Source organism: Eupeodes corollae, chromosome 2, assembly GCF_945859685.1.
Source record: "Eupeodes corollae chromosome 2, idEupCoro1.1, whole genome shotgun sequence".
NCBI lineage: Eukaryota > Metazoa > Arthropoda > Insecta > Diptera > Syrphidae > Eupeodes > Eupeodes corollae.
Window position 1 is genome coordinate 152,171,218 of NC_079148.1, and position 24,737 is coordinate 152,195,954.

Here is a 24,737-nt window from a genome sequence, read left to right on the forward strand (position 1 = left end):
CTACCTAGGCACCACTATAAACTGAGACAACGAAACCAGCACTGAAATCAAATGAAGAATAACTCTTGCAAATCGCTCCTTCCTTAGGCTTAGAAGGCAATTGAGTAATAAAGCCCTCTCTCGAGCATCGACAGATTGAAAATAATCTTGGTATAGTGAGTAGCGTCATAAGATAGGATACTGATAGGATTGGGACACATGTGTACACATAAATACCCGAAGATAGCATGGAGTGGAAATGTGTATTCTAATCTTATCAGTATCTTATCTCATGTTCCTTAGATTTAAGTAGGTATAAATAGTTGTAAGTAGATTAAGAACAATTGAGTCGAAATAAACATTCTCAAGAATTGAGACGTATCTTTTATTTCTCTCCATAATTATTTTCGTTGGTCCTTCGAGCCGGATTATTAGTTAACGATTGAACCAACAAGAAAAAATTGAAGAAGGTAAAGAAATTCAAACTAAAACAAAAAGCCTTAGTTAAAAACTAAGCAGGGTTGGTATTTTGAGCACAGCAATTGAGCTCAGCTAACATAAAAAAAGACTTACAAAATTCTAAGCAATACAAAATGATTTTTATTTTGTTCTTAAGTTTCTCCCACCAGATGAAAGAGACTAAGAAACAAAATGATCATTAATTAAAACAGTGTTGTACTAAATACTGACTAGCGTAAACGTGGCTTAATAACGTTAGTGAAAAAAAGGATTTGCTGTGAATGTAATTAAATCTAATTCAGGTATATCCAAAAAAGTGTCAATGTAAGAATAAAAATAACTTACGTCGATACGAGTTGTGAGTTGAGGCACAGCTAGGTCAATCTGGTGACCAAAACAAAAAGACTTCCAACGAAAATGTTTTAAAGTTCTTTGGATTAAAAACAAAAATCACCAAATCAATATGGGTTTAGAAAAGATTGCGGCAGCAACTCGGGATCTTGATATAAACTGATTTAAAAGGAGAATAAATATCCTTAAAAGAAAAATCGATGACTTTCGAGTACTGGAAGCAGTTCGTACACAACAAATTAGGTATTATATTTATATATTATTAATTATATTAGGTATATATTTTGTTTGAAGAAATGGAAAATCTCTATACAAGTGTATGATTGATACTACGAAATACTAGAAGAGTATTTCGAAGAGCTTCCTTAACTAAAATATGGTTTGCAGAATGAAGAGTTTTAAATTGTGCACTGTCCAACAGAATGAAACATAGATGGTCTCAAAGTTAATGCGCAAACCACAGAGAAGCCTAAAAAATTAAGACTATAGACCAGGATACCCTTGGACCCCAGTACCAGAATTCGAACGCAGTTAATGATGAAAAGTCGTTATTCGAATTGGTATCAGAGGCTACACTAAATGTATCCATCAACTGTGAAGAAAACGAAGAAGTAATTTGTCTGCACTTGACCAGATTGCAGACTGATAAATCGCTTGAATATGATAAAAAACAATTACACAATAAGGTATTGCTAACGCTTAATACAATGACTTCAGCGAATATCAAACTGGAAATGGAAGAGATATGTACCGAAGAAAGAACGGTTGACGAAAATGGTGTGTTCTCATCATCAATTTTCAGAATCGTTAAAAAAATATGTTAGGTTCCAAAAATCAAATTGTAATTGATTTCATATTCTTGAAACCGTCATTGTTCTTGTAATGTGTATTTTTTAATTAAATTCTCAATAACTTTAAACATTATGTAAACAAATCTAGACTAATTGAAGAATCACCCTTGTTCTAAACCAGTACTTGCTTTGTGTATATGTTCATATTAACTGACCATCAAAATCAAGTACAACTTCTCAAATTCTCCAATAAATTTTCCACTGATCCACTGACTGACTGAAACAATTTCCATGCTAATGTATCAATTTAAATAAATTACATGCGGCAAAAATAAAAAAAAAATGTTAAATGCAATGTGATTATTCCAAAGCTAAATTAATTTAATAAAACATAGAATTTTCAGTTAAAATTATTGTTGTAAGTTGCAGCGTGAGCCGTGATGTAACACTCAACTTGTGGTATTAGCTATAAACCGCAACAAGTTATGTTCACTACAGAGACTTCCTGCCTCAAAGCACCCTGACAATGAAGCCATACAATAAATACATAATTGCTTTAAGCCTGGTCATAACATACATATATGGCCATGATCTTGTATTTTGTTATTTCCATTGTCTCATGATCATGATTCAGATGATGTGAGATGATTCCACAACATGTAACTTAAAAAAAAGTCAACAAACAAAATAAAATTGAAACTTCAATCAATGGCGACAGCAGGGTTCACATAATGTGTCTCTACTTCCCCAACTTCACTTAAAGTCACGGGCATTGTCAAGACTCCATTACTTTAACTATGACCAAAAAATCTGATAATAACAACAATTATATTAAATAAATCAAGTTCAAGAAGGGATAATTGTTTTGCTGTTTTTGTTGTCATCAGCGTCGGAGTCACTTTGTCGTCCGTCGTCGTCAGTTTTTCTACAGAAAAACGTGATAAATTAGAATTAATCATCTAGAATTATTGTAAATACAGCATTCTTGAAATCCCTCAGCACAGCAAGCGTTCCCCATACTTCATCAGGGTAATAAAAATACAGAAGTGTTATACAGGGGTTTTCAATTTAAATACTTGTTAGACTAGGTTTCCTCCAACAAGTCTTGTTTTATTATTTTAAACGACCATAAGGCAATCACGCATATACTGATGACGGAAGATAAATATGTGATGTGATATTACATCAATTTACACATCGTAATATCGGTAATAGACGAGACGAGTTAGAGCAGCTACTTGGGCTTCCAAGCCTTGAAGAAAGCAATACATAAATTAATTTATGAAAATTAATTGTTTCTTTGATTTTTTAAAGAAAACGTAGTTCAAATCAACGTTTATGACGACGAATTCTATAAAACATCATATTGAAAATTTACTTGTGATTTGAGGAAGATAACTACGAAGTTTTCAAGCCTGCCGAAAAAAACTGAAGTACTTGTTTTGTTTGTGGAAATAATAGAATTAAAGAAGCCATTAAGCTATTAAGTCTGCTGGGAAGTTTTTACTTAAAAATGAAAGTTTTATTTTTAATGTGTTATATAAGACAATTACGAAGAAGGAAACTGTTCAAATTACTAACGATTTAAAAAAAGACATCGGAAATCTTAATTAGGAGATTCTTTGGGAGTTAAGAAAAGGTACTTTGGTAACGACTTCATTTGGTCTTTAGTTTGAACAGAGACTTAATTGTGAGATAATTAGCTAAGCACAAGAATTCAACTGGTACACTTGAGCTTAGAAGTGGTAATTCGGTGAAGAATTCATTGTAATGAATGATTTATAAGACTTTAATCTCAAAAATGTTATTATACATTTGATATTTTAGCAAATAGTATAGAAACAATCGAAAAAGCAATTGCCGAAACACTTATATCACTTGGCATTCTAAACGGACCGGCTAATAAGGTTTTATTGATTTAAAAAATAATACTTGGCGAACTAAATTTGAATCTGGTTTTAAAATCACTCTATCACATCAATTTTTTGAGTTAGGACCGTTTAAAACTCGAAATACAAATATCTAAAAAATAAGAACCCGAAGTTTTGATTAAACACAATATTATGACGTTAAAAAAAAGGCTTCGGCGATTTTGTCCGTTTGAATGTCTGTCATCACCCTTATAGCCTAAGCCGATTCGATGCAAACTTTTAAACTAACGTGTTAAGTTGATTGGAATAAAGCGTTTTTTTCATTTCTTAAGACCAAAAATTGTAGTAGCCTCCATACGAAATTATTTGATCGAAAATCGATAGATTTTTATGAAACTGTCGCACAATTTTGTTCCTAATTTGTTAATATAAAAAATATGTTCTTGTTTTGCTCCAGAGGTATGTTGCCCCTTAAAATTATTAATTTCTTTAATTAATGGACCGATTTAAATATTTTTGTTCAGAACAAGATCTTCTATTGCCTAAAAAATTATGTGTCGCAGCAGTCCGGTTAGAATTAGGGCCTAGTGACTTACCACTTTCAATCTTTCCTGTGTGCGAGTAATGTTGTCAGGAATGGAGGCGACCTTCAATTTTAAGCCGAATCTGAACGCAAATTTGAGAAAGAACTTTTCATGATAAGAATTACTCTTGGAAAATTTGGCAATTCGTCTTTACATAGTTTTGGAGAAAGTAAGATTATTGCACTTAATATTTCAAAGGGATTTGATAGAGTTTGGCATCAAGCTTACGAAAAATGCGTGCTATTGGTACTGATGAATCTCTTCTTTGTTGGGTTAAAAATTACTTTTCGGACCGTTCAATTCAAGTAGTATTGGATGGGTTCATATCTGATATCCACGAAATAAACGCTGGTGTGCCTCAGGGCTCCGTTTTATCTCCGACTCTCTTCCTTACATTCATAAATGATCTGTTGTCTGAAACTTCTAACCCACTGAAATGTTTCGCTGATGTCAGCACCCTCTGGTTTTCATATTCGTTTTTATATTCTTATCCTTGTTCTTCGGATGTGGACTCATATGATAAGCTCATTACATTCTGATCTTGACAGCATTGTTTAATGGGAATTTTAAAACAGTGTAGAATTTAATTCTTTGAAAACTCAATGCTGTCTGCTGTCACAAAAACGTGACCCTCCCTCAATGCAACTATCTATGGGTGTTCCTTGCATGGAGGAAATTGAACAACTATCAGTCCTAGGTATGTGCATCATAAAACACCTGTTGTGGAGTGATCACATATTTGATATGACCAAAAATGCAGCTAAGTGTTTAGGTTTTCTCCGACGATGCAAGAAGTTTTTTTACCTTTTCTGATCTGACTATAAATTAAAAATTTTTTATTCGTCCCTAACTCCAGTATAACTCTCATATTTGGGCTGAAACCACAATATCGTACCTGAGTCTTTTGAATAGAATTGAAAAAAGAGCTCTAAAAACTACAGAAGATCGTTTTCTCTCCGAGACATTTGCTTCTCTTAAACACCCCGTAACTTCTCATGACTTTCATTTTTGTATCGTTATATGAACAATGCGTAATACCCGTACTGCTAGGAATGGCCATCAGTTTACCCTTGAGCCTATTCTCAGACGTACTCTTAAGTACATAGATTCTTTCCTTAGCCGCACTACACGAATGTGGAATGATTTACCAGGCTCAATATTTCCCACTCATAACAATGTGTAGACATTCCAAACCAATGTGCATCGGTTTCTCCTTTCTAATCCAGTCCTCCTTTCCTAATTACTCGCACTATGTTTAATCATTATAAGGGTATTCATAACCCCTTTAGTGCGCGCACAATGTAAAAAACAAGAAAAAAATATTTTCGATACGCAAATCAAAATTTTTGTATCTTTTATTTCTACTACTATTATGTACAACTTCAATGTTCTAAAAATTTGACCATATGTCAATAACGTTATTCTTTGATCCTTACCATTTTGGATGTATTTGGAGAGATATTTGGGTCAATGAAATGTTGCACTTTTTGTTAAATTAGTATGGTAAAAAAACGAAGTCAATATCCCAAACGCTTCTTGAGATATACTCGAGGAAAAGAGGTATCTTAAACTTACGTTCTCTCTTAAACCATCCAATATATGTTCTAGGGACTTTGCAACGTCGAGAAATATCAACATTTTCAAATCAACAAATTAGATTGGTTACAATAACTCCATTGAGAGTTGATAAAAACCATTGTGACGATATAAAATAAGATTAGGTTTTTTTGAGGAATAAAATATAAAAATAAGTTATTTTCTAAACAGATTGTTTTGGATCCTTGAAAATATTAAAAATTGTATTTTTTAATCTGTACCTAAAATCAAAGTTCAACTACGAAAATAGCATTTTTTTACTGTAAAACCTTTTAAACTTTTTTAAAACTTTGAATAGATTCATGTAAAGACTCATAAATTAGGAATTTCTGGAAACTAAGTGATAAGGTTCTAAAAGTATTAGAATTGTATCTGTTGAGAACTATGTTTTGTTTAGCCAGTATAATGGAAATGGCAATAATTTGAAACAAATTACTTGATAAAGAACTCATAAAGTTGCATAAGAGTGTGCAACGTGAACTTGAAAGCCTAAATGCTGTATCGCAGAAAGTTGAATCACTTCTCTACGACGTCATTAAACAACCCGGCATACCGTCGTGTGATATTTCGAACGTATCCATTCGTGATGAAATCCATGAGGCAAACCTGGCTGCTGACCCTCTGCAATAAACCACCTCAGTAAATACCATTGCGGAAGACGAAGTAATCAACAAATGTGGAAATTCGTGGAAGTTATCCGATTGGAGTTTAAGAATCAGGAGGCTTGAATCTGCTTTATAAATGTCAAACGAAAATCGGTTGGGTTTCCGCCTTCAATGAGTTTCTCCAACATAATCTCCTCAGATCCAATAACTATAACAAATCTATTTGCTAAATATTTTAGCAAATCTTGTACTGAACATCTTCATGATCCCGATCCTCACTACTTTTGATACTTGATGGTTGCGCTCAAATTTCTCTTTCATCTTTCACAATTTTCAAAGTCATCCCGGCTCTCCCCCTCTTCCAATCAACTGAGTGATGTTACAAACATTAGACTGGTTAGCGAAATTGAAAACATTAATTGAAACTTCTGGAGTCCCACAAGGTAGTCACCTTGGCCCCCTACTCTTTATCTTATTTGTTAACGATGTCTGTCTTAAATTAAAAAACTCAGATACCCGGATGATAAAAACATTTTTAAGATTATCTCAACTCCATGTGATTTATAACTTTTACAAACTGATCTTAATATCTTTTTTATTTCCAAGAGTTAAAAGGTAAATGTAAACAATTGACCTTTTCGAGCAGACAAATTCCATCTAACAGAGTTTACTATGCCGTCAACGTAGTCAATTCTATTAGAGATCTTGGTATAATGTGTGAATTACTATTCCCATTTTGACCAAATTATTAATAGAGCTAATAAACCGAGAGATTTTTAAAAGGCCAAAAGAATTTTCCAATTTTCTGTCCTTGAAAATGTTTAAAGAAGTTTCGTTCAATTTGCCTTACGTGTCCTTCCTTGGGATGATACATCCAACTTGCCTCCTTATGCCGATCGATTAAAACTGATAAGTTTGCAACCCTTATACATATATTAGACCCAAAAACACTGATATATTATGCGCTCACCAATTGTTAATGGGCAATATCGATTCCCCGACTCCAGAGTGATATTCATCTCAACACCAACCCTCGAAATCTGCGATCTAATTACGGGCACTTTGAACCAATGACCGGAATTCTTCGTCACTACAACGCTGCTATGCTAGTCTTCGAATTCAACATTTCCAAATCCCATCTGCAAGATACCCTTTACTTTTTCCATTTTTGAGTCTACATTCCTAGCCCCTCCATTTTTAATTTTAAGTCTAAAAAGAGGCTGCGACCCACACTGATAACTTCCTATCCCATCTGTCGATTCGTCTTGCTTAAAAGTTCAATTTTTACCAAATTTGGGTACTATTTTTTGTAGATTTTATTTTTTATGAAAAAACGGACTGTTGGATTTTTATATAAAAATTACTAAATATCCAAAACAATATTTTCTGTGAAATAAAATAAGTTTGAAGCCAATATTTTTAATTTTTGAGAAGCTATTTGAGTCGAAAATAAATTTTTACCAAGTTTTAGTATTGTTTTTTTTTTTAGAGTTTTATTTTTTGTAAAAAAAACTGTCAATTCGCTTTTTTTAAAAATGAATGTTGAGAACAATATTTTTTAAAAGACGAAATTAAATTGAAGCCAATATTTCAAATTTTTGAAAAGATATTTGAGTCAAAAACCAATTTTTACCAACTTTTATTAATTTTTTTTAGGTTTTTATTTTTTGTAAGAAAACTGTCAATTCGAATTTTTTAAAAATTTTACGAAATGTTGAAAACAATATTTCTTATAAGATAAAATAAGTTTGAAGCCTAAATTTCAAGTTTTTGAAAAGATATTTGAATCGATATTTAATTTTTACGAACTTTGAGTAATTTTTTTTAGATTTTTATTTTTTATAAAAAAAACTGTCAATTCGATTTTTCTCAAAATTTTGCGAGATGTCAAAAACATTATTCTTCGTTGCACAAAATTATTTTAGAGATGAAATCATATTTCAGTCGTAAAATTTTGGAGGTGATACTTTTTTTTTTTCATTTTTATTGGTTTATAAAAAAAAACGTTATATTGATTTTTTTCAAAAAATATACCTGTTTCTTGAGAGCCCTTTCTGCATCTTTCTGCCTTATTATCTGTATAACAAAATTTATTTGAAGTCGATATCTCTTCTGGTTCTTGAGCTATGGACGACGAAAAAAACGTCGCGAACGTACGGACGTATGGACGTACGGACATACGGACATACGGACATACGGACGTACGGACGTACGGACGTACGAACGTACGTACACCCGCACGCACAGACATCTTTCTAAAAATCTTTTATTTCGACTCTAGGGACCTTGAAACGTCGAGAAATGTCAAAATTTTCAATTTGACAAATCGGACCCATTACAATAACTTCCTATGGGAAGTTAAAAAACGTGTAAGTTAAGTTAAATAAATACTTTGAAAAAGTATTGTTTAAAATGTCCATTAGGAAATAAACTCAATTCTGTGCGAAACTTGACGTCAAATAAATAATAAGATTTTGCATAGACTCGCAAAAACTAATCAAAAATTTTAGGTTTGAAAAGAGATAAAATTTTATCGAAATAATTGCTCATTAGGATTAATTTATTGTATTAAATATCAAAATTTTTTCGAGCAAAACTCACAGTAGGGGAAATGAAATGTGTTCAGATGAAATATTTGTTGTTTGAAAGTTATATTTGAACAGTTTATACCTTGCTTGAGGATTTGTCATAGTAAACGCGTTGCAATACACTGGAATATTTCTATTCTTAATTTGCAAAGTTAAATTTAAATAATAATTATAGAGTGTGTACAAAATAACTCCAAACTTTTTGCGTGAATTTAAAACTTAAAAAGCGTACTCTTTTTCAGCAACTTTCCGTAAGACGTCCTGTAATGAGAGGTTGCTTTGGAATAATTTTAATGCCACGAAAAATAAATTTGTAGGTTTTTTTTTTGTAAAACATTTCGCATGTCAAATCTGTGCGAGAGTTTGTCTCTAACTTAATTCATGAAAAAGAAATGAAACAATCGACAAAATAATTTAAAAATAAAGAAAATTATGTAAATTACAAAAAGTAAAGTACCCAATGCTAAACCTTGAGGCACATAAAACTAAGTTAGGAGATTATAAACAGTTAGACAGTGATTTATATTAATTGAATTGGAAAGAAGCAAGTTAAATGTCAAGATTATTTTGCTCATGATCCCTCCCAAAACTATCAATTACAACTCTCTTTTAAGTCAGTAAAGTTAAAAGTCCAAATGCCAACTTATTTCCACGTTCTGTCACAAAGAAAATATAATATTGTTTCTCTCATCACGTCCTTCAAATTAAGAGTTATACTGGAAATCCTTCACCTACATCAACTTTCTATCCAATTGACAACAATTTCAAATTGACCTTAACTGCAAATAAAAACAACATAACTATTTATATCCTCATTTATTCCGGTTATCACGTTAATATATGTATGATGCGTTTACTATAAATTACAGTACTAGTACAAAATTCATAGCCTCATCATTTTATTACTCATTGAATTTGTTCAGTACACAGTAAACGAAAAAGCATTAAGTTCCATGATGCAGGTTGAATTGAGAACTTTGGAAAAACCGGAGCCTCTATAGAATTTTGTATTTTATTTAACCTACCAGTAGAATTATTATTATTACTATTTCATTTCGTTATGCAATTTAAATTGGACAAGCCTGTATATATTTATTGTAAAATGTACGTGTTCTATAGGTGTACTCATTTTAAATTAAAAATAATAAAATCATGCAGAACAACGACATAAACTATGTTTAATATATCATAGAATTGTTTATAAAATGGGTTAACGCTTAATTTTTACTTCTGTAAATGTTAACTTTATCAAATTAAAGAGCTTTTAAAAAACATGAAAGAATAGTTACAAGCAGACCGTGGAAATAAATTAATATGTTACTCAGAATGTCATAATAAATATTTTATGATTTAAGTCAATCAAACTCAAACAACTTAAAAATTTATTTGCTTTTAGCAGGAAAATTGGAGTTAATTCAAATGTGTTTTTCCGCTAATTTTGATTACCGCAAAATTATATTTAATATGTCAGACACAGAAAGCGTTTAATTTTTAAAATTTGTATTTAATAAGTTTTATCAAATATCCTTGATCTCAATAAATAGCTGCATATGAAAATTTGCCAAAACAACTTTTACACATATCAATCTGATTGATGCTCATCAATTAAATTGAAGAAATAAGTGGTTTGTTTTTTTATAATATCAATCAAATTTACGTGATTGGTTTTTTTTGCATTTTGGTTCTTATTTTTAGGAATATTAATAAATTATTGTACAAATTAGTTGAACATGTAGACAGGGAAGGATTTACAGATTACATATGGAAGTAATTGGAGCTCTAGGTAATGATATAATGATATTCATTAAAAAAACAGTCACTTATATTTACCTGCTTTTAAACTAACCATTTGTTACTAGTAAAATATAATTCTGATCAAAATAAATTGGAGCTTTTTAGAAAGTAGATTCTTTAAGATTTTTAAATGATTATTGAAAACAGGGCGCAAAACATCGAGAGTAGCTTCGGCTGTGTGGCACGTAGCACCGTCTTGTTGAAAGCAAATGTTGCCAATATTCCTGCTCTTCAATTTTTGTAAGAAAAAATTCGTTCAACATGGCCTGATAACGATCACTATTAACTGTAACGGCCACTTCTTTCTCATTTTCGAAAATGGCCCAATTATGCCTCTGAAAATTCGCACCAAACAGTGACTCGTTTTGAGTGTATCGGCTTTTTAATATATGCGTACGGGTTTTTTTTACGAGTATAGGACGCAAGACGGATCCTCATTTTTATAAACTTTTCTAAACTAAATCCGATACGCTTCCCTTTGCTGTCCATATTTTATACTATTCAAAACTTTGCGTTTTTTAATATTTTAAACAAATATTTTCTGAATTTTTTGAGTGAATTCAAAACTTGAGAGATTAAAAAATGTTGTGTTATTTAGACTTCGTTTAATATTACCCTTTGTTAATATTACTGAAAAACTTTAGACATTTCAAGTTAAATGGAAAGTTATAGGGAAATAAAAAATTAAAATACTACAAAAAGAGCATAGGACCGGAGACGGATCCTTGAGGAACATCCATTTCGATCATCTTGTCTTAGCTAAGTTCAGTGCGATAATTTTGCCTTTGCGTTTTATTCGTTAAGTCAGTCAGTTAGTCAGAATATACTCATAATATCTTTTAAATATTCCCTGAATTTTTGAAGTGAATACGACACTCGAAAAGGTTACATCAAACAGTTCATGTACGTGATTGTTTGGTTTGTATTTCAGTTTTATATATTTTCAGAAACATTAACAAACAATATTAAACAAATAATTTGAACAGAAAGGAAATAACTTAAAATTAAATTGTACGTTGTTTAAAATAATGTTTTTTAAAAGAAGAGGAAAACTTCCATAAAATAAGTTTTTGGGGAAATCTTTAATTACAATTGTCTTTGAGTCTTCCAAATTCCAAATAAATATTGAGCAAGGCCTGTGAAAATGGTTACAAAAATTCTAAATGATAAAAACTAAAACGAGTAAAGGACCCAAGATGGAACCTTGAGGAACATCTTTTTTAGAATTTTTTTTTTAATACTTTTTGTTCTATACTTTTCCATATGAACTAAAAATGATATCCCAAATGTAAACATAAGCTCTACTCATTCCCATTACCACCCTGCTTAGTTAGGATCGTTTTTAAAAAACATATCACGGAATTATTTGAGCACATGCCATCACGGCCTCAGCTCCCACAACCATAAAGTAAAAGAACAAACAACAACACATTTGCGATCTTTGGTCGTCGTTGTCGGTCGCCGGCAAATAAATAATTATTCACAAAAGCAACAAACCGCAGACAATGACCCACAAAAGAAACGCGTTGCAATATTTCAATTTTTTTTTCAACGACAACGTGATTCTTCATATTTTTATTTTTTTTAAATGCAACTATCTACAACAAAGTCGTATTTCGTATGTGGTAAACCATTAAAAAAAAGCTCAGCATACACAATCCTATATGCTAACTTGTGCTAATGCTGACGACAACTTGCAACAAGCAACTACACCAACGACTGAAGACGACTACCGACGACGGGCAACGCACATTATACAAGTGCTAAAGGTGCATACAACACTTATGGTTTCGTGGTCGGGTGCGGATATGGTTTTTGTTTGTCCGTCATCTGTTTTATAAGCTTCAATAGTAACTTTTGTTCACAATTTCAGACATAGTCCAAAACGATAAAGAAGTTTTTATGAGTTGTGTTTTCGAAAACAATAGTGCAATTTTCCTTCAGAAAACGAGAAAGAAAATCCTCGGCTTTTAAACAGCTTAGAACTTAAGGAAAATACCCATTTCCCTAGGCTACCAAATAATTTATTCAAGATCTTTTATTTCTCTTTGCAAAAATATTAAATAAAAATAAAGTTTAGAACATTTATTTCACTGTTTACAGATCCCAATATATTACAAAAGCCTAGAGTGGTTTTGGTTCTGCCAAAATTGTAGCTAGCATACTCGATTTTTTTAAGGCTTGATTTTATCCAAATCTTTAATCCCATTTTTTTTTTTAAGTGTAACGTGAATTTTTTAGAAAACCTTCATTAGCTGTTAGCCTTCTTTTAAGTCTGCTAAAACAATTTGTGAAAAAAGCCAAAAACTGATTTAGATAAATGTTGGTATGTATATGTTGCAAATCAGTTTTTAAAACAAGGCTTATATTGCAAAAGATTTAAAAACAACGTTTAAACCTTCTTTTTTTAAGTTTTGGTACATCGCGCTTCGGCTAATTTGAGATTCAAAACCAACAAAGCATAAGATTTAAGGTTTTTCAATCCTCATAAGAAGACTCATAACAAATTTTCGACCACTTTTTGATTATTCTCTTCCAAAAAATCTTCACGGTCTTATCTACGTAAACAAGTGACTTAACAAAACCCCACAAAAAATATTCCGGTCTATATAATTCGCACGACTTTAAAGGCCCCACTCGCTCCACAGACGCACTCCCAAAAGTTTCCTTTAATAAAATGGTTGTGTCGTTGCCTATGTGATATTTAGCGTGAATCAGATAATAAATTTGATAATAAGTTTGCACCATATGCAAACGATGTTCAAATATTGACAATTCATTTTAAAGCAGCAAACCAAATTGAGCATAAATCAAGTGACAGCTGTCAAAACAACCAATTTAGGAAAATGTATTGCCAGCTTGAAAACCACAAGTCTAAAAAAGCACCCATTATAATAATTTTAAACCCAAATTCAGGGCAACAAAAAATTCTTTTCTAAAGTATTGTTTGATTTTTGGATCAGATGATTTTGTTGGTCCTTGTTGTCAATTGCTGCATCTGAGATGTCAGAAATGTTAATCCGAAGAAATATTGCTTACGGGTCAGAATACTTGTCATATTTTGAATTACTTCATTCCCAACAGCTTTTTAACATAAAATTCGATAAAAATTGCTTACAAAAATTCATTCATTAAGATTGCCACGTTCAGAAGATTTTCATATCTTAAAAAATTGACATATCTGTCAATGATATGACATTTAGATGTCACAGAGTTAATAATAACTAAATATCTCTCACTGAAAAATCCACTGCTTAAGTGGTGTCGGGAGATTTTGTGTCAAAGTGTTACAATTCAAATGTAAGGTCGCTTACTGATGACATTTTACCTCCACATAGAAGATTTATTATTATGAAACTTTAACCCATAGTCAGATACCAACTTCTGACAATTTAAAAAGTCATCAAGTGACAAATACCTGACAATAATGTTTCTGGCAATGTTGTCCTACAAAATTACGATTCTAAGATATTCGGGAAATGTTTGTTAACAAACGAATCTAAAAATATTGTATGATTTGACAGTCGTTTGTATTTAGCTTAAGATTTGAGAGATTTAAAACAAACTAAGAGTTAGATTTTTATACTTGAAATTTTCCAAAAAAAAGCTTGTTGTAATTAAAAACCCATATATTACCAATTTATGAGTCGATTAGCATTTTTTTAAATATGGATCTTAAGCAAAGTACAGTTTTTGAAAATTTCTGATAACTTTAAAAAATACAACATTACATCTCAGACTAAAAATGTCTTATTTTAAACTGATATAGAGGTAAACATGTAACATAAGTAGTTAAATGGATGTGTTACCTGATTGAATAGCTATCTCGATGAGATCAAATGAGGTTCTGGTGGAAGGTCTATTGCGTTGATATCATCTTTTTTTGTTATTTATTTATTGTTGTTGTGCTTTTGTTTTGCTGGCATTTCAATTCGATTAATCATCCTGACGACCATAGAACCAATGCCATTCAATCAGAAAGAATGATGAGTAGGTATCTGCCTTTTTCTGTTTTTGAAAAACAGATGAGCAACAAGAATTACTCAAGATCTCAAGGTTGAAACTGTGGGAAATCATAGTGTGGTGTGGGTGATTAGAGTTTATAATGTGGGGCTTTGTGGTTTAAACTTTAAATAGAATAAATTATAATATTCACTATCGGAAAAACCTTCAAAATTAATATAGTTTAATAAGGAAATAGTATTCTTTCTCTTTAAGTAAAAACCGCTGAAGCTTTAAGTAATGTAGGTTTAAAAATTAAGTTATACTTACTTTGTGCTAAGACTATTCCTGGTTTTAATCAAAATATGCTTGCAGAATTTGAATTATGTATGCATACCAAAACTTGTTAGGTTAGTAAACCATATTTTTCAAAGGAAAATAAAAGATCAATTGATTAAAAATTACTCATGAATTTCATAAAACTTTCAAAATAAAATATCTAAAGACTCCATAAAGACCAAAATGAACACTTAACTACATACATATGTATGTATGCATAAATTCTGAAAAACTTAAAGCCAATTAATGAACATTTAATCAGAGATTTGAACAATTATTTTGTGCTCATTTATATTCAAAGATCGTAAAAATTATATTACTTTAGTAAGCTTTGTAACACCTTCATTTGTAGTTAAAGCTTAAAAATTTAATATCCCAAAAGAAGTAATAATCATAAATATTATCAAATATTTGATATAATGAAATGAAAATAAAACTTGACGACTTTCAATTAGGTTACTCACATCTGAATTAAGATCTTTTGAAAACAACAATTTCAATGAGTACCTGGTGTCAAACTTAAAAAATGAAAGTATCAATTTGAACGAATGTTTCAGGTAAAAGACAGATGCTATCAATCGATGACCAATTTAAGTGAGTCCTCATACGTTTGCCGTACAGTGACATGGGTTCAGTCATTCACCAACAAAGATATCATTTATAAAAAATTTCCACTCCAAATGTTTGGATTTTATTGGTGAAATGTTTGAATTTATTGCTAAGAATTCTCAAGATTTACGATGCACTCTTGTTCTTTATTTGAACATCAAAACTTCAGCTTATTAATGGTTACCAAATATTTATGTCTATACATTGCATTGTGGGAGATTTCTACCTTTTTTTGAAATTTTTATCAATGAAACCAATTACTATAGTTTTGTTGACAAGTTTGTTATAGATAGCGATCATTGTTGATTGTTGAACAAAGTTCCTGTCATTGAAAATCAGTAAACTTGTTAGCCAGAATCGTTTTTGAAATTGTATCAAGTTGGAACACAAACATAATTTCTATTTCCAATCAAAGAGAACATAGTAAAATATCCATTCAAACATTTTACGGATTATTTAAAATGTTAATTATAATTAGTCCCTTCATTCAATTTAATTAGTCGTCTTTAAACGTCAATTTTAAAAAATAATTTGACAAAATAAAATAAAATATAAGATTAACAACAATGAAGTCCAGTTTTTCAATTGTTAGTTTCTAATAATAAACTAGTTTTTTTATCCCTTAATCTATTCAGAAATATTACCCGTGTTTTTTTGTAAATTTATAAATAGTATAGTTAAAAATTCTTACTTGAAAGAAAAAGAAGAAATTATATGCGTTCTTTGTTGATTTCCTTTGACTCAATTGTGAGAGAAGCGCTTTTCTATTAATTATTTGAGTTCGGACTGTCCAGTAGGATTATTAATATTCTGAGAACGTTGTATAATATGAACACAGCATGCGTATGGGATGGAGTTGCTCTATCAGAGGAGTTTCCAACAACAATGGGCCTAAAACAAGGCTGTATTCTAAGTGCCTTGCTTTTTGTGATGTTCATTAATGACATAACGGATACAGTCAGAGGTGGAATACAAGTTGGGGGAACAACGATTCCTGCGCTTATGTATGCAGATGATATAGTCTTCTTTGCTGAAACGGTGGATGGAATGCAAGTTATGATGAATAGATTAGGAGATTACTGCAAACACTGGAATCTCGTAGTAAACTTATAAAAATCTTAAATGAAGGTGTTCAGAGGAGGGGGGCGTCAGACTCTCGAAAAACGAAAAATGGACCTTTAATGAAGATGCTGTGGAAACTGTGCGAGAGTACAAATACCTTGGGGTCCTTATAACTTCAAACATCAACATGAAGAGGCACGGAAGGAAAATTATCCGAAGCAAAACATCAAACATAGTGCAAAGCAAAGGTTATTCCACTCTACAGCAGTGTCGATTCTTTTATATGGAGCGCAAGTCTGGGGTTATCTTTCTTTCGAAGCTGTAGAGAAACTTCTTCGATACTTTTTAAAAAGGATTTTTCGTCTATCAAAAAATACCCCAAACTATAGCTTTACTTAGAAACGGAGACACCACTTATGATAGTGAACACTCTTAGCGTGCATTTTAACTATGTTATCAAGGTTATGGAGATGAAGAATGAAAGAATTCCAAAAATTATTCTTAATAACATGATTCGGACGAAAGGATCAATGATGGTGGAGTTGGAGAGCCTGGAGACCGAATGCAGGATAAAAAAATGGATTGGTCAAGATGAAAACTCGTCTTCACTAAGATTCAAGTTCAACGACATTCTCGAAAAACTTGGAAAGGTTCTGTATGACAAAAATGTAGTAGCCGCCTTGAAAACAACCTTGGAAGTAATACGTACCTACTTAACGGCAATTCAATTAATAAGATAAGCATTGTTTTCAAAACAAGAGGGTGATTATTGAATTAGAATTATGTATGCGCATATTGCAGATATCTGTAATTTCATTGCAATATGCGCTATTTTGAAGGAGTTTCGGATAAGGTATTTTGAGAAAAGTTGCCATAATTGAAGAAAATTATTAAAATCAAAATAACAATTACATATATGTACTATATAATACGATCTTTTTTTTGTAGCTTTATTGATATATTCATATTCAAAATGTCAATCTGGTAGAAGGGCATAGGCCAGCCATTTAGACTTAAATATATATAATCACAGTTTATTATCTTTAATCTTTCATATTTTGAAAAATAAAGTTTCATAAAAAATATAACTAACTAGTTAAAAATTCTCAAGAAAACTCATCGGCAGTAGCCACATTTTTGTATTTAAAAATTGGTAAAAGAAGACCTGTCAGAATAATAGTAATAAAAAAACACAAAATTTTGGTGAAAATCAAAAGTTAAAATTAACTTCAGCTTAAAACACTAACTAAAACTAATAAAATGGACAACTTTCAAGAAGAAATAAGAAACATATGGAATTTGAGATTCTATAAAAAAAGTTTATTTAATAATTGCAGCTTTGACATTAAATAAAAACTTCATGGAGGGGGTTTATTCATAGACTACTACTTTAGCATGTGGTAATGAAGCGAGCTTGAAGCTCACCTCAATTCTTTATATACCTGAATCGAGTTGAAATGAGCTTGATTCAACTCGATTCCGGTCGAAGATCGGAGTCGAGTCAAAATTGGTGCAGAAAAACATGTGTGGAGGAAAAGGTTTTATCATTTGCGTTTTAGAAAGTGCAGCCAAACTTAATCATTTTTAAATCTTCTTGTAAAACACCAAAAAGATTTATTTAAACCTTTGATGAAAAGATAGCAAAACTTATTTATCTTTTCTATTTTTTTCTTTTGCAAAATAAACCCATTTAGTCCGTAGTTAGATTCTACTTTAACTTTTATAGGTAGTATTCTTACTGCGAATATTGTGTTTGTTATTCGTTTAAGATCATACTATACTATTGATAGGTTTTCTAACAAAAGACGGGTTTTATATTTATTTTAAGCTTGATGTCATGGTGAAAATCCTGCTCAGCCACTAATTTTAAATAAATATGTAGTTTCAAAAAATTAAGATTTCACTGATATGTAGTTTTCAAAAATAATAATTCTACGATTTTTTTGGAATCTAGGGATGCTGAAAATGATTTTAGAAAAGTAAACAAAGCTTTATGTTATTAGTTAGTTTCAAAAACACTCTAGTAAAGATATAAATCCTCGGTAGCCATATTGGTTTGCCTATTAGCTAAACCGGAAATCGGACTCATAAACGCTTTTAAGTATGCATGTGATTTCTCCTTTAATTTATGAAATTTCCCCTAAAAACTCAGTAGTCAATTCTATATATGCTTGATAACTCTTCAATTTTTCTCGTTGAATTCGTCCACATTACAAATACAACAATGTTAGCAAATGGGTCTTGGAGGGTGATACGTACGAAGGATTTATATCTTCATGTATAGTGTTTTTGGTTAGTTTAATTTATAAGTCTCAGCATTTCCCAAAAAGACCTCCCATTTTGGATACAACCAACAAATTTAAGAAAAGGGCTGAAGAAGATTCAGTTCTTTGCATTTTATTCGATTTTTGGGCTGAGAGCAAGTATCGGAAAAAAGTTTTGTTTCATTCTTTAAAAACTAATGAATAGCGAAAAAGGGTTGAAAAGTAGAAAACCCTCGGTGATACCTTGTCTGATATTCAAGATATTTCACTTATTATAAAATTTACTTATAAAAGTTATTTAGGATATCACTGAAAGGTTACATGTCCGTCAAGTTAGCATTACCACTTTAAAATTTTAGGAAACTAATAATGGAATTTATTAGCCTGAATATGTCTTAGATAGATATAGACATTAGACATTTTATTGTTTTACATACTTATTTCCCAAAAAAATTTCCCTTTCAAATGAAGAAATTCCCAAAACGAACTATTTTCATGAAAATTTAGAATAATTCTAGCTAAAAACGTTCTAACGATATTATCAACTTTTAAGTTATTGAAACAATGGTTGTAACATGTTCACTAAAAAGTTGTGCAATAAAATAGTTGTCATGCCAATTTGTCAATTTAAGTTTATTTTGACCGTTTTTGAGGGGTGGTAGTCCTGAATTAACTGTCAAGTTAGCATTACCAGGGGTTATTTAAAAAAAAACCAACCGCGTTTCCTTAAATTTGCTAACTTGATCTTCCTTCTCTCATCTTCACGATAAAAAATTTAGTGTGGGCAGATATCATCTGCCTGCAGGTTGGGAGTCAAACTGACTTCCGTGTAGAAGCAGGGATCCTATATGCTTGTCTGCAATCGGGAAAGAAGAAGTACTTTCTTGCACCTCCACGTGAGGGCTCCCGGGGAGCAAGTTAGAGAAATCAGTGCAGCTCGATGATAAATGGTACTGATCAATTCATAATTATTGAAAAGAGCACAGCTTAGAACTTCACTGAAAAAATTCTCAACTTGTGAGCTTCCTAAGATTAAATTTAACGAAAGATGGTAAACACAGGAATATCGTCCTTCTTCTTGTGTTAGGGGTTGTCTTACTGATCAAAATTATACAAACCCAATAAGTATATGTACAACATATGCAATAACATTTGGCCAAATAAGAGAAAGTAAATCCTTGCGTAAATCCTCTTGGTTACTTTAAAAAACTATGCGACTATAAAATGCGAGGGCAGCAAGTGTAAAAACTTGCCGTCAAATTAAGGCTCATAGCCAGGTGTTGATGTTGTTAGCAATTCTCTCTGCCTGCAGGTTGTTCCTAGATCATATTTTAAAAAAATTTATATTTTTAAGACTGCAGTATTTCTTCTGAAATTTATAATAATAATATATAAGAATAAGTTTTTGAATGGCTTAAGAAATTAGTGCTTAGTAAGATAAAAAACCTTTAAAACCTCATACTAAGAACATGGCCTTAATCATTCGTACAAAATCTAATTTTAGAAAAATTAAAAAATTGTCTAAAAATACAAAACATTATCTCTCAATTTTTTGCATTTAACCCTTAATTGGTCCTTTTTGTGCTAAAAGGATATAACTCACAGCTCGGTAAATGGAAATTATTAGATACCTTGAAATATTGAAAAATGTCAAAACGTTCAATTGGACAAATCGGATCGATTACAATAACTCGCTATATCAAGTTTAAAATAAGAATTAATTATTTTAAAAAACAGTTGCAATGATACATGAGACTAAAATAGAAATAAATATAAACTTACCATTTTGTTTTTAAGTCCTTGCACCATCCTTATAGTTGTTTGATGTTCGATGTCTGATGTTTGATGAAAAAAGTGTTGTTTTATTTCAATTTGTTTTTATCACATTCACTTTTAAAATCGTTGACTTTATTTAAATCACAACTAAATAAATAAAATAAAACAAAAAAATTCAAATGACTTTTACATTAAAAATAAATAAATTCATGTTATTCCATTCTCTTTGGTTACGCCACACCACCCTGTGAAATCGGATACGGTTCCGATTCGATTGCATGTAATTCAAAGAAGGAGAGTTGGATTCCAAAAATAGCAAAAAAGAGGGATGGACTTCAAAACAACCACACTTTGTCCATTGATTGAATTACTTAATAATATTATTGCTTTGGTGGCGCACTGCGCACTTTTGGAATGTACTATATTTGTTGTTCTTGTTGTTATTGCGCAAAAGTAATCGAAGACTTTAAACCAAAGTCTCTTTACCTTCTGATCAATATGGATTGCTTTGCTATATGTAAGATAAGATTGCAACTACTGCCCTTTCATGTAACATAAACTTGATGGAAGCTGGAAGTATTACATGGCTTCGGCTTCAGTAAGAAACATGAGTCTAGTAGTGGATGTGGCTTTATGTCCATAGGTACCAACATACATATATTTATACCCGATAGCCATTGTACGTAACTAGATTCAAGTCAAGCATCAAGAGAAGTCGTGCGAAGAGGAAAACATTTCATTCTTGTGTCGGTCAATGGTAAGACATTTAAGACAGATTGAGCCAAAAGATATTCTTATGGTGATTTATTAGCTCAAGGAGAGTAAAGACAGAGAGAGAGACTTTAATTTTAAATATGGTCTAATTGCAATATGTTGTCAGCTTCATACGATACGAGGAGTACCTCCACCTATAGCCTTTAGGCGACAACGACGGACGGATGGATGTTGGCAGATATTCCCAGTTTGGATTTGATAGATTTGGTCACACCTAATGATGTCTGACATGTGATTCGGGCATAATAATGTTAAGAGATAAAAATGTTTATAGCCGTTTGGCTTTCCGGATTTTTAAAAAGATATAAAGCGTTACTAAATAGTTTGGGTAATAGTCCATCAGATTTAAGATTTAATCGTTTTTTTTTGGATAGAATGCCTTAATGTCTGCCAAACGGGATTAGTTTGAGGATATTTATAAGGAAGTTGTCTGAATTGTACGAAATAATACGTGAATGTTTGTAAGGTTATTCAGCTGAAAATAGAAGTACATGAGTACGATTCCAATGAATTTAAGATTGAGCACATATGTTTAAGCCCAGATTTTCAATTTCTGACCCTAAACATTTTGGAGTAAAATCATTAAAACTAAGATTAAAAAGAAGAAATTAAAAAAGACAAAACGAGATACATACATTTAATAGAGGAATATTTCAAATGTATTTTAATTTCCGAAGAAGCAAAGAAATTAACTGGTTTCTAGGTTTTTAATGTGCCTCCCCAATTTTGTCTTAAAGAAGATTCAAGCTGTGTAGTAAAATTAAGGCTGGAAACGATAAAAAAGTCTTGGTATCATCTTGTTAGACCGTATTAACGAGGCGATATCGTTTAAAAAGTATCGAGATGAGGTTGTGTATTATTGAATGAAATTTTGAGAGATTCTCTCCAGTCTTATCCGTAATTCAGGTTTAAATCGCTAATGACTGAAAATATGAGCGAACATGTGATTTTTTAAAATACCAATTCGTAAATATTACTGAAATACAGATAGATTTTCCAAAATTCTCAAAAATACATTAATACAATTTTTCAGAAGCACCTTATATTCTGATATAAAGCTTTTTTTATAATTCGTTTATATAATTTTTAAAATTCCGTCAATATCAAAATATAAATGGAATATTTAAATTTTTACTAAAATATGAAATTTAAGGATTTTCGATAAAGTTTTTAATTTAATCCAAAACCGTCCATATAATTTCTTCATATTAATGGATTTTTTGGAAATATTTTGAATAAATAACTAAAAATTTAAAATTATTTAAGGGTTTTTATAAAAAGGGGTTTTAGAAAAGCAAGCAGACCGACTAGCATCTTGTAAAAACTCCGTTTGTTTTTGGAAACTGGCTAGAGATCTGAATAGAAAACGTTTTACTACCCCCACAAAACTGTCTTCAAATGTAATGCTTTCCCATTTCAAGGATCTTTTAAATGGCAAAAGTTTTTCTGACTGTTTCTGAAGAGACTTAGCAAAATCATAGAAGACAGAAGGTTAATCCCAAACCATCAGTTTGGCTTTTGAAATAAACATTACATGATATGCCAAGTTCATAGAATACTGGATGTAATAGGAAAAGCATTAGAAGAAAAACAAGTATGTTTAGCTATTTTCTTAGATGTTGCTCAAGCTTTTGACAAGGTTTGGCATGAGGGACTTGAGTACAAACTGCAAAGGGACTTCCCAGGCAGTATTTTGAAATATTAAAATCGTACATCTCAGACCAATTGTTTAGAGTAGGGTACGATCAAAAATACTCGGAATTGAAGAAAATAGAAGCCGGTGTACCACAAAGAAGCATCCTAGGTCCTACCCTGTATTTACTATACGCAAGTGATATTCCAGTTGGTAATCACACCATAAAGGCTACTTTTGCAGATGATACCGCAATTTTGATACCCGACAAATGTGTCTCTTAGGTAGCAGCAAAACTACAAAATGCTGTCGACACAGTGAGAGCTTGGACCGAAAAATGGTGTGTCAAACTCAATGAAACAAAATTTTTACATATAAACTTTACAAATAAAAAGATAAACAATATTCCAATATTCATTAATAAGAATCAAGCTGTACCTTATGCCAATACGGCCAAATACCTTGGAATGGTCTTGGATGCAAAGCTAATGTGGAAAGAGCACATCAAAAAGAAAAGAGAAGAACTAAAATTGAATCTTAGAAAAATATATTGGTTACTAGGTAACAGCTCTGATTTATCAATAAAAAACAAAATAATGCTGTGATCAAGTACTAAAGCCTGTTTGGACCTATAGAATCCAATTATAGGGCTGTACAAAGAAAACAAATACCGAAATCATCCAAAAATTCCAAAACAAAGTCCTTCGTGGAATAGTTAATGCGCCTTGGTACATAAGAAATACCGATCTACATCGTGACTTACAAATAGAAATGGTTAAAAAAAAGTTGTTAAAAAATACGCTGTATCGCACAACCAGAGACTGCAAAGTCATATTAATTCTGAAATGGAGTCCGTCTTGAATATAAGGAACCATGTTCGGAGATTAAGAAGAACAAAGCCTCATAAGCTTATGGTCTAAAAAAACATGGGAAAGTATTAAAAAAAGCTTTTTAAATTAATAATAAATATAGATAAAAACAAGGCTATGGTTGTTAAAAGAAATGCATGAAAAATGGAGCTATCATCGCAAAAATATTGAATGAGTGCGTTACTGCAAATACCTTGACATTACTGTTACAAATAATTTAAATTTGGAAAAATACTTAAAGAAGAAATTGGTTAAGGCTAAAACTGCTATTAGTATGACATGGAAACAATGCTTCATGAAAAAGTGTAGAGCACATAGTAGCAAGTTTAAAGTTTTTGAAGCAGAAGCTGAGAGCATACTTTTATATGGATCGCAGGTATGGGAATGTAAAAAGTACATCTCGTTTGAAATACTCCTAACGCACTTTATAAAAAGAATATTTCATTTGCCAAAAAATACGCCAAAGTACGTAATAATGCTGGAAACGGGTCTATCTCCTTTATTTATAAAAACACTGAAGTTACAAGCGGACTTCTTGCTTAACGTGTTTAAAATGAACACATCGAGGATCTAGCAACCGCTAAAAACATCTTGTATAAAGTTATTTTAAAGGTTGATGAGAAATGTAGATCTGAATATATTTCTGAAGCGTCTAGTTCCTTGTACAGAACAATTTACAGCAGATTAAATCATAACCTTGCAGAGAACAACTATTTTAAGGATTCCAATAATGTCCGTGTGATTTCTATGGTGGTCAGACTAATAAGTGAACTAATAGATTTACATTTCATTCCACACAGACCTGATTTACCCTTAAAGTGTAATATGCGCAACCTATCAGAAAGCGAGGA

General features: G+C 31.3%; 1 protein-coding gene across 3 annotated transcripts in view; it reads right to left on the reverse strand.

Annotated features, from left to right (window-relative positions):
* LOC129946725 (uncharacterized) overlaps window positions 1–24,737 on the reverse strand; it is a 58,638-nt gene that overhangs the window by 26,049 nt on the left and 7,852 nt on the right. For all 3 annotated transcript variants that reach the window (XM_056057009.1, XM_056057008.1, XM_056057010.1), the window contains exon 2: window positions 20,617–20,757. In XM_056057009.1, the coding sequence (XP_055912984.1) occupies window positions 20,617–20,643 (27 nt within the window). In that variant the 5' untranslated portion in view covers window positions 20,644–20,757. The remainder of the gene's footprint in view (window positions 1–20,616; window positions 20,758–24,737) is intronic.